Source organism: Fusarium phalaenopsidis (assembly GCF_050370095.1).
Source record: "Fusarium phalaenopsidis strain FUZ10S chromosome Unknown contig_32302, whole genome shotgun sequence".
NCBI classification, from domain to species: Eukaryota; Fungi; Ascomycota; class Sordariomycetes; order Hypocreales; family Nectriaceae; genus Fusarium; species Fusarium phalaenopsidis.
The window spans coordinates 5617000-5630963 of record NW_028145405.1 but is presented as its reverse complement, the minus strand read 5'-3'; the positions used below and the strand labels follow the sequence as shown (position 1 = coordinate 5630963).

At 51.7% G+C, this 13964-nt stretch overlaps 4 protein-coding genes across 4 annotated transcripts; 3 read left to right on the top strand and 1 right to left on the bottom strand.

Annotated features, from left to right (window-relative positions):
• Window positions 1-5626: 5626 nt before the first annotated feature.
• LRP88_09097 (NuoB/complex I 20 kDa subunit family protein) lies at window positions 5627-6402 on the top strand (the record flags this gene model as incomplete). Its single annotated transcript, XM_083245590.1, has 3 exons — window positions 5627-5651; window positions 5704-5890; window positions 5949-6402. The coding sequence occupies 3 exons, from the start codon at window positions 5627-5629 to the stop codon at window positions 6400-6402; spliced, it is 666 nt and encodes a 221-aa protein (XP_083100084.1).
• A 2520-nt stretch (window positions 6403-8922) lies between these two features.
• LRP88_09096 (uncharacterized protein) lies at window positions 8923-9417 on the top strand (the record flags this gene model as incomplete). Its single annotated transcript, XM_083245589.1, has 1 exon — window positions 8923-9417. One exon carries the CDS (start codon window positions 8923-8925, stop codon window positions 9415-9417), a length of 495 nt encoding a protein of 164 aa, XP_083100083.1.
• Window positions 9418-9621: 204 nt separating this feature from the next.
• On the bottom strand, window positions 9622-11241 carry LRP88_09095 (uncharacterized protein; the record flags this gene model as incomplete). The annotated part of the gene is made up of 1 exon (XM_083245588.1): window positions 9622-11241. The coding sequence occupies one exon, from the start codon at window positions 11239-11241 to the stop codon at window positions 9622-9624; it is 1620 nt and encodes a 539-aa protein (XP_083100082.1).
• Window positions 11242-11532: 291 nt separating this feature from the next.
• On the top strand, window positions 11533-12794 carry LRP88_09094 (major facilitator superfamily domain-containing protein; the record flags this gene model as incomplete). The annotated part of the gene is made up of 2 exons (XM_083245587.1): window positions 11533-11557; window positions 11611-12794. The coding sequence occupies 2 exons, from the start codon at window positions 11533-11535 to the stop codon at window positions 12792-12794; spliced, it is 1209 nt and encodes a 402-aa protein (XP_083100081.1).
• Window positions 12795-13964: the final 1170 nt, after the last annotated feature.

The window sequence follows — 13964 nt, the reverse complement described above, 5'->3', positions numbered from 1 at the left end:
CCCACTATCCTTTCTCTCCTCCCTATTCGCGTTGGATGTCGCTTCTTTTCTCCAGGCTCCTGGCTGGGCTTTTACTATAATTTGTGAGTTTCCAAAAACGCTGCGTTGTATTACTGCCTGAGGGACCTATTATTGACCATGCACACTCAAGTCGTTGTGTCTGTTATATTTTCTGTCATCGTAGGGTTGGTTGCTCAGCACTGGGAGAAGATATGTAAATGTATCAGAAAGCTCATGCCGCAAGATGAGAAGTCTCCCAGGGAAAAGAGCGTCGACAAAGTTGAGGACAAGAGCGTTGTGGGGAGAAGTCTTGAACCGCGTAGCGAATCAACGACAGACGACACTAACAGCCACAAGCAGCCATTCATTTCTCGTTTAAGGGGACATCTGGGGAGAAAAAAGTCGGATGAAGAAGTGGCTACAAGGAGGGGCACTACTCGTGGAGGATAAGATGGCATTCCTAATTTCTTACGTAGCTTGCATATTGCCCTGCAAGGCAATTTCTTGGATCTGACAGATTTGTCCGTCATACCTGCACGATCGTCATCTAGGTGTTAAATCTCAAGGTTTCATGGCCTCCGATAGCTGAAGGGCTAGTTGAAGGTGGGGTTAACCACCACCGTCAGGTGTGATCCTTCGGATCAGGGGTAGCCATAAAGTTGGGTTGCTAACAGCCTTATGTTCGCCTCCGCTTTTCTTTCTTTCTTTCTTTCTTTCTTTTTTTTTTTTTTTTTTTTAAAAAAAAAAAAAACCTCTTAACTGCTCCCCCGTTAACAAAGAAACAGATGCCCAAATAAGAGCGTCTTGATTAATAATTCCTGGAATGGTTACCCTGGAGCTCCACGCCCCAGGTTTCGGCGTTGGCCCGAGGACCAAGCTAATGCATCTAAAATGCGGGGGCAGCATCCATCGGATCCGGGGTAGTCATAAAGTCGGATTGCCGACGGTCTTAAAAAGCTCAGGTCCGCTCCTCTTCAAAACACGCCAACTATTGCCCCTTCGCCATGGAAGCAGAAACCCCGACGCTGATATTACCAACCACCCCTCCAAGAAGTCAGAGAGGCTCAAAGAGGGTTCAAAGAAGACGCCGGAGAATACAGACGGCTTGCAAGAGCTGTCAGGACCGCAAGACGAGATGTGACGGGAGTCGGCCGGCTTGTTCGGCTTGTCACAGACGAGGAGTCGCGGTCGAGTGCATCTACGAGAATTCGCCTGCTTCTGCAAGGTATTTTTGATTTACTATCTTTCCTACCCCGCTAACCTGTTTCCAGCTATCTCTCTGCCCTGGAGCAGCGGCTGCAAAGGCTTGAACAGAGACAGGATGTGGAGTCTCAACCACCACAGCCAGGTCCGTATTCCGGCTACGAATGAGCTCCTAGTATTTAATTCTTCTTAGTTGAACGTCGAGTCTCTCGAAATGACTCTATTCGTGATACCAGTGTCGCATCTCGAGAAATGCAGGCTTCTCCAGGAACACAAGGGCCGTACTCGCCAAACACATCTCGCTACGCCAGCAACGTCGATGGATTAGCCACGGTGTCGACAACCACCGAGAGCGAATGCATGTACGGCCCGTCATCTACAATTGCATTCGTACAGTTTTGCAACGAGGCAAATCGTCAAGGATCAATCCCAGAGGCAGAGCAACAGGTTGATGAACAACCATCCGCAGCCGTCCCAGAGGCTATTCGCGAGAAGGATCCTTTTGCTGCCGTGTATCCACCTCGAAAGACTGCCGACGACTTTGTTAGGTGCTTTTGGGAATTCGTGCACCCAGTCTTTCCGGTATTGCACAAAACGTCTTTTATGAACAGATACAACCTCCTGTGGTCGGCGGAGGCAAACGAGACAAGTAGCGATACAATGTCAGAAATGGACGAAGTAATCTTCTCATCCACGCTTAACATCGTTTTTGCCATCGGATGCAGGTTTAGCGAGTCTGTACCGGCTGCAAGCAGAGCGTCACTTGCTCAAACTTTTTATCAACGATCTAGGTCGATATACCGCTTCGAGATTCTGGATTCCATGTCTCTTTCAGCAGTCCAGATGCTGCTCTTGACAGGAGTTTATCTACAGTCCACTCAGCAAGCAACCCGTTGCTGGAATGCTGTGGGTCTAGCAATCAGAGCTGCGCAATCCTTGGGATTACACGTCGAGTCGCCGAATCAGCCCCGGAGTCAATTAAGCCGAGAGATGAGGCGGAGGGTCTGGCATACCTGCTTAGTATTGGATAAGTAAGATTGAAGCGAACGGCCCTTCTACAACCAGAGAACGGTGGCCTAACACTGCTAGACTTCTGAGCATGACTTTTGGGAGACCTGCCATGATATCGACGAGCTGGCACGTCCCGCTGCCATCGCTGATTGATGACGAATACTTATCGGCCGATGGTCAAGGAGAGCAGCCTCAGGACAGGCCTTCAAGACTGGGATTGCTTATCTGGTCGTCAAAATTATTTCTCATCTTGGATGAAATCCTTCTCAGCTTCTACGCTCCACATCCACAAAAGAGTGTCGACACCATGTCTGAGGGCGACTTGAACGTTCAGCAAATAATCTCGGACGTTATGGTACTTGATAGGCGTATCGAAGAATTCTTTGATTCGGTTCCTGAATACCTTCGTTTTGAGACTGGGTCTGAGGTAATACCCGAGCAGCAGGAGGTGAGCGTTACGATTCAAAAACAGATCCTGAATTGCCGGTAAGATTATTTCTCCCTGGATAAAGACGCGGTTTTCTAATCCATTGGGTAGATATCTATACACCCGCGTCCTCTTGCTGAGGCCTCTACTACTCTTGACAACAAAATTCCCATCAAAATTTCTGTCCCCAACTCGATCCACAGAAAGCGTGGATATGAGTCTAGTCAGGAGATTTTGCAGCCTCTGCGTCACGACGGCTTTTCAACTCATTGAAAACATTCATCACAATCTCGACACCAGCTACAGAAGTTCCGCATGGCACTCGGTATACTGTGGGTCTCCTTACTGTGTCGAAGCCCTGGATAGTTGCTAAGGATTTTCTAGTTACGTTTGCCTCCGCCATCACTCTTCTTGCTGCTAGAACCTGCCCTGCTGTGGACGCTGAAACTCTGGCTGCGTTCGAGCTCGCCTGGAGCCACTGTCTTGTAATCTTGGAGTATTACAAGGAACACATTCAAGCAGCAAGACGTGGTATATCAACACTTCAAGAGCTGAGAAGTCGCATGGACTTGTCACGCAGTCAAGGTACGCTGGTCATCTTACCAAGTAACAGATACTCAGTCTCTGACTCTGAACACAGGCCTCTCCGGTCCTTCGCAAATAGAAGCGCCGGCAGGAGCAGAAAACCAGCAGATGAATTCATTCGATCTGTCACAGTTTGACGCAATGGGGATTGACTCTGCGCTTGGGCTATGGTTGAGCCAGGACATGGACAGCTTGGGCTGGTTAGAGTTCCAATAACGCTGCATCTCTATTGTCATATAAATACAGTCCTCGCCGTCTCCTCAAGTACCTGGTTTTAGGCAATCTTCATCCATCCCTCTTCCCAGCGCCCGCCGGGCCCTCCAACCCGTATTTACGGATAAACTGGTGAAAAGCGACCATGTCATATGTCCCAACACACTGAAGATAGGGTGAGTTCTTCCCCTCCTCAGTCCCGCCCACCTCTATGATCCTCTTAGATATGGTAGCCACTTCAGGAGAGTATCTCGAAACACCCAGCCACTTCCTATCATCAACGGGGATTTGCTGCATAGCTGCATCCCAGATTGGGGTCCACCGATTTAACGCCCTGAGAAGGATGTCGGATGAACTAGCTGGTAGCATGGATGTGCGGTGGTTGAAAATTAAAGACTGGAAGGCTGTCCTCCATAGTATCAGTGTCGGTCCAGCCTAGGTTAGTTGGGGTACTTACCTAGCATGATGTGATGGAGGTTAGGAGGACCCAGCTGTTGAAACGAGGCGGCGATGGAATCTGTCCACTCTTCACTGAGAAGGGCCGAGACAGCATGACTGAAGGAGGAAGGGGAGGCGGGGTTGGTTTGGATGCCGCCCTGTAGCTCTTCAAAAGCAGTTTGAGATGTCGCCTCCCAGAACTTGTTCGGACAGGGGAGACTCCCGCACATCTCTTTGACGGTTATAGACGGAGGATGGCTACAGAACAACGTGAGAAGGGAGTCATTGATAAACGCCCATGTCACGAGCCTGATGCGAGTTTCATGTTCAATAAACTGAGACCAAGTGGCTTTCGAGGGCGGCACGTCGTGTCTGAAGCCGACTAGCCTTCCCCTTCTTATCATGGCCGCGATCACTGGACTCCTCAAAGTGGCGGTCCTCTCGCGGGCCCCTCCTTGGTGGGTGCTCTGCAATGATACGATGAGAACGGCGGCTTGGCAGATCTGGACCCCTTGGCTCGAGGTGGTCAAGTCGGTACTGGAATCCACCATCTTTTGCAACTCGTCAAAGATGTACAACTCGGATAACTCGAGCAGCGCTGCCGAGAGAGTGAATGTCGAACCGACACGGTAGTGCAAGTACGAGGTCCCAACCAGCGACACGGCTAGTAAGAGGTGAGGCACGACCTTGTCAGGGCTGAAGGTCGGCCAGTGGATGAAGGTGGCATAATAATGCCGCCGACGGATGTAAGCATCCAGCGTGTTTTGAAAATGGTCGGGGCTGAAGAAGCCTCTCATACAAAATTGATCGAATTCGTCTTTGAGATGTGGCTTCGTTGCTGCCAGAGCATGCAGCTCGGCCGCAATGGAGCTCACTCTGGCGGCAAAGACATCGGCTGAAACACTGAGGCTCAGGTCGGGGGGGATTTTGATGGTGTCGTCATACGTGCCTTGAGAGCCTGGGGCATCATAAAGAAGTATGCTGGAAAAGTCTAATAGGAGGAATCTCGGATCAATGGTCCCAGAGAGACAGTCGGTGGTAGGTAGATCTGGTCTCCACTCCGTGGATGATGCCAGATCCCGTTCAAGATCAGCAGCGACCGTGTCAAACATGGAGTCTCTGCTGGGATCGGTGGACCGGAGGAGAAAAGAGAGACTTAGGCGGTCATCTCGAACAGGTTCTACCTCGTTATTGGCTTGTGCCTGGGGTCGATGTGACGGGTCGTGGCAGAGAGAGGTGTATCTGCAAGCAATGCCGCGGGAGGAGCACCGCGCGCACGGCAGCTCAGAGTCGCACGACACCTTTAGCCGGGAGCAGCTATCACAGGCCCGAAGCTTCCTCCCGCGCCGGGCCTTGGGCGGCAGAGGTCGGTCCCCCCGGGCAGGACAGGTCCGGGCATGACGGCGGGCGACGTCGACTCTGCCAAAGGTCCGCTCACAGAAGGGACAGGCGTGCTGACGGGCCGAGCGGGAATCGGCCACAGGCCGCTGACAGACTGGACAATTGAACAGCATCTGATTTGCGGAAAGAGATTAAGGAGAGAGGTTGCAAAAGTGGCATGTGTGAATTCTCCGAGGCCTTCACCCCAAAAGTGGGTCCATGTGGCTATTTCCCGGCCGGCGACCGCGGACCCGATACGGAACCCGAAGATATATAACCAGAAGTGGAATGTTGTGGCCCCGAGCTCGAGCGTTCTTCTCTCCTTCTATTTTAGCCTTGTGAAGCTTCTGGGAGTGCAATTGGCCCATCATGGTTCGGTTACAGGTGGCAAGATGTGAGTGACTGACCTGGCTGTCTTCTACACTGACTTACACGATGAACTACAGCTGCCCTTCGGCCATTGGCCTCGACGACATCCTTGATCAGCTCCCGGCGGCCGCTACAACTGCAGCCAGCTTCGATTAGCCTCCCAATTGACCAGAAGCGAAGGACCTCCAACAAGGACAGCTCCCACCCTCACCCCGCCGCCTTGACCGCGGATGTGAAGCCGAGAGATGTCATGGAATATGCCTTGTTCGTACTCAATGCTGCCGCTTTATCCCATGCGTGTCTAACAAGCTCCCCTCTGTAGGACAACCCTCGACAAGATCGCCGCCTGGGCTCGCAATGGCTCCTTCTGGCCATTGACCTTTGGCCTAGCCTGCTGCGGCATCGAAATGATGCACGTCTCGATGCCACGGTACGACCAAGATCGCCTGGGCATCATCTTCCGAGCCTCCCCTCGACAATCCGACGTCATGATTGTCGCCGGTACAGTCACCAACAAGATGGCGACGGCCGTCCGACTCTGCTACGATCAGATGCCCGAGCCCCGCTGGGTCATCAGCATGGGGTCATGTGCCAACGGTGGAGGATACTATCACTATAGCTACAGCGTCCTCAGAGGTGTTGATAGGATCCTCCCAGTCGACATCTACGTGCCAGGATGCCCGCCGACGGCTGAGGCGTTGATGTATGGCGTGTTTCAGTTGCAGAGGAAGATTCGGAACACGAGGCAGTCGCGCATCTGGTACCGGAAGAGGTGAGCGACGAGGCATTCGTGTAGGGAATTGGTATAGAAGGATGCATATAGTTATATATGCATGCAAGTCATCTACAGGTCGAAGAAGAAAGACTCCAGTGAACAAGAGTAGTCAAGAACGTGAATGTTCCTGAAGGCACCACCCGGAAACAAACCGCGAACTGTACCAATTGAGTGCTCCAGATGTCTTGCAAGTAGCTATCGACCTGTTCATACTCTAGAAAAGTTGAGCTAGCCATACACCAGGAGCAAGGGGGCAGCGTCGTCCTGGCTTGGCTGGACTCGACCCTCAAAACAGCAAGCTTTGGTCCTTCTTTCTCATGGCCCTGACGTCGACGTTCTTCCAGAGGACAACCGAAATGAACAACATGGGCATGATGCAGACAGATGTGATGACTATACGCATGGTCAATGTACACTTGCTTGGGTGAAAATGTAGGCAAAAAGGCCATAAAAATCACCTTAATCTTCAATACCAAAGTTTCGAACGTATCTAGACCAAACTTACCAGACGTTCCCCCATTCGTCGTGATCAAGTCGGTCGCTCAGCATGATAAACTCTCATGTTCCAATAGACGTCAGCAAAAGACCCATCATCCACACATGCGCCACCAAAAGTTATACCCTTCTCAGCCGTATCGCAGTCCTTGAACCTGGAGAGCGACTTACTTTCCTGTCCAGATTATAACCGCAATTCTGCCTTCGTGAGCCCCATCTCCTGGTCCCTGCCTCGACTTGCAAACGGATTTCGGGAGTGGGGCATTTCCGGAGCCAACCTCCGGAGCTCCATAAAAAGCCTCAACACCACAGCTCAAGGCTCAACTCCCCACTCCATGCCCCGCTTCTGTTAACGGCCATGGCTACAGCCCCCAAAGCCCCCATCTGCACCATCTGCGGTGTAAAACTCGGGCACACCTCCCTCGAGTCAGAAGATATCACCCCAGGCTGGTATTCCAAAATATCGGCACAAGGCTCAGTGCTTCTCTCAGGCCCCCATTGGCCCTACTACGGCCATGGACCCATATCGTTGATACCAGACAGTACAGTTGTTCGACATGCTGCTGATCTGACCGATCCCCCGCCAAAGATGCGGATTCTCTCCACTGACGAGTCACTGTTTCCACAAGAGGAGATGGACGTTATTGAGGCAGATCGGCGTTATCCATCTGCAAGCCAGATATTGTATGTTGGGATACACCGTTCCTGCGAAGATATGGCAAACCGGGCCATGCGATCCTCGCCGGTATGCGAGATTCGATCTCTTGGCGATCTCTGGATGACACTTGAACGCCGATGTACAAGAACAATACAAAGCAGGCGTCTCACTCTGAGCTTCCTGCCAATCATTCTCAAGAATCGCACATGGCAAGGCCTGGAGCTGGGCCTTGAGCGCTATTTCATTCCTCCCGAGTTCTTTGACCAGTCTGAAGAGAATTGCCCTGTCGCTGAACAAGAATGGGTGCGTACTCCAGTTTGAGATCTGGATGTTTACTAATTTCATAGTGGGAGGCTGATCCCATCTCCATTCCCGGGTTGACGGTTGACTTGATGTGTAATCTGCGACCGGCTCTCCAAACCAGCCCCTTTCCCCGGTTCACGCGGCATTTCACGGCCTTGCCACAAGAAATCAGGGATAACATTATGTCGTTTCTTCTCGTCGAGTCTGTCGCTCTAGATTGCAACTACCTGGCCCCGCAATCGTACTGGAAGCAGCTGTTTCTCAACATTCCATTTCTATGGGACCTTGACTTGACAGTCATTGATCGAAAGCCATCTCCCATTGAGAAAGGAGTTGGTTGGGATTGGGAAAGGCTCACACGTCAGATGCTGGCTCCCGTGCGAGTTGCGTTTATGGAGGAAGGGAAGAACGCCCACACCGCCTGGGATTATCACCAAGTTGGGCTTGTCGTTCCTCCTGGACTCAAGAATCGTCGGAGGATCTGGCAAATCTTGGAGGAGATGTTCCCAGACGACGTGGAAATGTATCATTCTAAAGATGATCCTAGTGAGTTGGAATCTTTGGACTATTAATGTGACATAGCATGGCCTCTCTGCTTCTTGTCGCCAGAACAAATAGAACGCAATCATGTGGGCGCGCCTTGGCAACTGCCGTGTTATGGGTGCAGGTCAAACCAACTTGGAAGCAGTCACCCGGTGCGCGATATCCGTCAAGGGAACTATGGCAGGCGCGAACTGTCAACTGCAAATCTTATCCTTTGCTCTTCCTTTCTTCCTGAGACATCAGTCTTCAGCGATTGACCAGATACACACCATCCAGCATTAACTCTCCAGACCATCATCTTTCTCGCATCATTATCACGGTACAATACCCTCGTCCCCTTTTTGGCGTCTACTAACAACAATTCAGATGTCTGTCTACGATCGCGATGGTCTCGCCGCTCTCGCAGCTATCGCATCCCAAGCACATGCGCGAATCGACAGTTTTGCACGCCAATACCTCGAGTTGCATCCAAACTAGGAGAAACTGCCAGCGCGTCAATCCAAATCGATCTTATCCAGCTTCATGGACCTGGTTCGCCGAGGCTGGGACGGAAAAACCCTGGGCCATCCTCCTACTCTTGCGTACCACAACCCAGTAGAGAAGGCCGCTGTCATTGGTGTCTTTTCTGCCCGTCATCCGGACAAGGATGTGCGCGGCAAAGAGGCTCTACTCGGGATCCAGTCCTTTGACCCCCAGCGACACAGGATCTACTGGGCGTGGATGAACGATCAGGGCACATACCAACCACAATCAACTGTCGAATTTGGTGATGGGCATACCCTGGCAACGGTGCGCAAAGCCGCGGCGGCGGCCTACGACAAGGCCGAGCACGAAGCAGTCCGGCAACACAACATCAATGTGCTCTTTTATCTGGCCAGACGAGAGATACTGGTCGCCGAGGACAAACTTGATCCAATGGACTATGGCTCTCCGCTTGTGACGGAGATCTATGTATCGTGGATGCTCTCGTTGGGTCAGGACTTTTTGACGCACATCACGGCAAGGTCCGGTGAGTAGCTTGGGTGATTATTTTTCCTTGTTCAAGACGAGGCTGTGTTGGGGTTTGACATCGAGGGCTATTCACGGGATGGATATGGCGCACTTTGGGCAGGTTTCAAAGGAGTTGATAGGTTAATAGAGACTGTTGACCTTCAAGTATCTCAGCCTTGGCCAGTCTTAAATAAGTAACCGTTCTGTTATCAATCGAAGGAACCAACGTGATTAGAACATGGCTGGGAAAAGGAACCGGTCAAAATCAGAGTAATCTAGACTTGACAAGTCCCCTGCTAAACTATTCAGCCACCTCATGTCGTCCATCTGCTGCGGTGGCAACTCGGCCTGCGCCTCTTGAAGCGGAGCGACAGGGAAGAGCTTGAGAATGTCGTTGAGGTCCGAGGCGCACTTTTCCTTGCGCTTCTGATGCATAAGTATGAGGAGCGACGCCGTGTTGAGTGCTTCTCTCGTCGCATCCGTGTTGTAGACTGTCGCCACATTGCTGAGACACTGCATTGCGTCTTTGAGCTGGGCTATTGAGGAGACGGTGTCGATGGCTAAGAGGACGCAGACGACTTGGAAGGGCACGTTGGCCATGTGGTGCCATGGGGAGCGGGCGTTGAGGATGGTTTGAGCGGCTTCTATGCCTTTGGCGGTGATGGAGAGGATTTGATCGAGCATGGTGCCTGTGAAGGAGGTGTTCATGGATTGTAGTCGACGACAGAGACATAGTGTGAGGTTGCACTGGGCGAGGATCGATGGAGGGACTGAGTGAACTCGGCTTAATACAGCCGTTAGGGATGATTCCAGATCAGAGGCTGCGGGTGCCTTTTGAGGATCGAGGTCTGCCGACAGAGGGAGCAGCTCCATCAGCTCGACCGTGAAGTCGCCTGGTCTCACAGACGGCATCTCCATGGTCGCGTTGCAGAGCGCCACTCTTGATCGTCCCATGTCATATGAGATCCAGATGTTGAGGTGCTGCGCGACGGCCAGCAACCTTCTTCGCATTTCTGCGTCGACCTCGGGCGCTGGTGATGGGAGGACGGATTCATCTGATGGATCCCAGTGCAGACCAGCTGCTTCGGCGAGGTGCATGAGGGTGCAGCTAGCCATCCAGGCTGTGTGGGGGGTTCCCACTGCGCGGAGGTACACGACACGGAGGATCCACGCTGTGACGTCGATCGCGGAGGGGATGTCGGACATTGTCTGCTCGAGTAGGAAGCGTGCTGACTCTACCAGGTCGAGCTCCACGGGCATGGGCTCTACTTGGGAGTGTAGACAGCCGAGAGCAGCCATACCGCAGAGGACAGCATCATAAGACTGACCCTCACCGACGGTCCATCTGCTCTCGATATGTTGCTGGATATCTTGACGGTCGATGAAACCATAGATCGTGTCCACCTTTTCATAGTAGACGGCCGCCAAGCTCTGCATGTCCGCCTGGGATAACATGTCGGTGATTGGCCGACAAACAGGAGGAACCCCCGTCTTCCGAGCCCCGAGAAAGGCATTCCAAGCGAACGTGTGCATCCGAGGCGCATTCTTGGGATCCAACCTTAGAGCCAACCTCCGCAAGAACGCGGCCCCCGAGTTTGCCTCTAGAGACCGGAGATGATTAGGTGACGAGGTTGTGTGCGGACTACGCAAAGGTTGAACCTCTTGAGCCGGTGAAGACTGCACCGGATCGTGACTCTGCTCGGTCCTCCTCTTCCTAGGCCCTTTGTATACACATTCATACTCGAAGCGCACACAGGCCGCACACGGCTGAGCACCATCGCACTTGCGTTTGAGATCCCTACACGTTTCGCACGCGAGCTTTGAGCGTTTGCGACCCTGCAGCGGAGGCATTGTTCTTTTTCGTTCGGTAGTTGGAGAAAAGTTGAAGTGACGTTTGCCTGGGGGGGCTGGGTTGCTGACCAAGGGCGGGTATGTCGGAAATAACGGGTATCACGGGAATAGAGGCGCCATCGGCAGAAACGGGATAGACGCCCCGAGGCCAAGAGTGATGAAGGGCGTGGGTGACTTATAAGAAGAGGGGAAGCCAATCTGATCTTTGTCATGTTAATTCAATTGAAATCAGAAACATTGATGCAGTATCATTTACTATGAAACGTCAAGAAAAGGAACCATCATCTGGCGATGACCTCTCCACAGACCTGGAACAGTCACTCCAAGACACAACCCCAACTCCAGATCCCAATCCTCCTCCCGACGGAGGCTTTAAAGCATGGCTACACGCAGGACTCCTACATATTGTCTTCTTCAACACATGGGGCGTCGCGAATGGCTATGGCATCTTTCAGCAATACTACTCCCAGACACTCGATGAATCCGCCTCGTCGATTTCGTGGATCGGTGGTCTTCAGATCTTTTTGCTATTCTCTGTTGGGGTCATTACAGGCCGTTTGACCGATGCCGGCTACTTTCGTCCCGTCTTTGCCTTTGGCGTGTTTCTACAGGTGCTGGCCCTGTTTATGACCTCTCTCTGTACCACGTACTGGCAGATATTCCTGGCGCAGTCTGTATGTCTGGGTCTTGGAAACGGCTGCACATTTTGTCCGGCTCTGGCTATTCTATCTCAATACTTCAAAAAGTACCGAGCCTTTGCTGTCGGTCTCGCTGCCGCTGGCGCGGCAGTCGGCGGCCTCGTCTACCCCGTCCTCATCAACTGGCTCATCTTTTACGACAACGTCGGATTTCCCTGGACTCTACGAACCATGGGCTTTGTCATGCTCGCAACATACATACCCTGTCTTATTTGGTTTGAGCCACGCTTGCCACCACGGAAGAGCGGGCCTTGGATTGACAAGTCGGCTTTTACTGAGCTGCCCTTTATCTTCTTCTCCATGAGCATGTTCTTCAACTTTTGGGGCCTCTACTTTGCATTCTTCTACCTTGGTACATATGCCCGCGATCAAGTCGGCATCTCGGAACCAATCTATCTGCTAATGATTCTCAACGGCGTTGGCATCTTTGGGCGCATCGCACCTAGTCTTATTGCCGATAAGTGGACTGGAATGCTCAACGCACTCATTCCATTGAGCTTCTGCTCGAGTTTACTCGTGTACTGCTGGGCCGCAGTAAAATCCACCGGTGGACTGTACGTATTTGCAGTCATCTACGGCTTCATCGCCGCGGCTCTCCAGGCCCTTTTCCCAGCTGTGGCCACAACCATGACGCCGGATCCGAGCAGAACAGGAACGCGCGTGGGAATGATTCTGGGGATTGTTAGTTTTGCGAATCTCACTGGTCCGGCTATCTGCGGTGCAATCATCAACAAGTCGGATGGGAGGTATCTGGAGGCTGAGATGTTCGCTGCCTCTTCCATTCTCCTCGGCGCTTTTATGGCGTTGGCGGCTAGGATTTCAAAGACGGGCTTCGTGTTGAAAGTAAAAGTTTAAAAGTTGATTGATAAAAGTAAATAGACCGGAATTCTTTGTAGTTTAGATATAAAGCATTCGATATTATTCGCATTCTTCCTGTAATGAACTATCTCGGTAGTCTAGAAATGAAGCCTCGCCGTTATGACAGACAGTGAGGCGACTCTACCACACTAATCAGACACTGCCTTGGACTGATATGGGATCATATTGGACTTTGTTCTGTGGCTGCATGCGATTACTATTTTAATCGTCAGTTGACGTCAGCGTAAGCGCAACATGTTTCTTCACTGGGATGAAGTATCTCGTATCCACCCCTTCAATCATCAAGCCATGAACCAACAAGGCAGCAGAATATTCTACTGACTCCAAGCCCAATTCCTGGAGATGTAGCTATTTGTAGAATTTTCAGACCCCTCTTGATGCCTACAGTCGGTAGGTATATATATTACCTACAGGAGTTGGACCTCGGAGCCCAGCATGCCGTTTTCAATATTGTCACGTCTATGTACAATTGAGCGAAAGTAGATTCTACTAACTCCAACGCGAGGCCAACGTCTCCTCGTATCCCGACATGGCTTGGTCCAAAAGCGAAATTGCCTGCATGGTGCTCGCAGGCCCCATCATCGGCCCCATCTATGCTATTTGTTGGATTATCATGAGATCCAAGGATCTTGCAGAAGCGACTTTAACTTACCTCTTCTATCCTGCCTGGGGAGACCTTGTTCACTTCATCGCCACAAGTTGGGTTCGATTTGGTCCTCAGAGGCAATCGAGAAACGAGATCCTTCGAAAGCAAAATGCCGGGGTATTCGCACCTCTGTTCCCGGGCGAGACAAGATTATTGAAGCTATTCCCTCGTCAACATTGGCCAGACTCGAGCATCTACTGCGAGGTGGTCTCAGTACCAGGACGAGAGCTCCAGTACGAAGTCCTTTCGTATGACTCCAGTGACAGGGAATTGTGTCGCACTATCAAGGTTGATGGCCATCATGTCATGGTCACAGATCATCTCTACATGGCCTTACGCCACCTCCGAGCCAACGACATACGCAACCTATGGATGGAAGACTTGTCCACTGATGGACCTAATAGTACAAGAAAAGGCAATGAACAGGATAGGGAGTCTATCCTCAGAGAGGTTTTCCAAGTCGTTGTTTGGCTCGGCGCCGCGCCGAGAAAACTAAAACG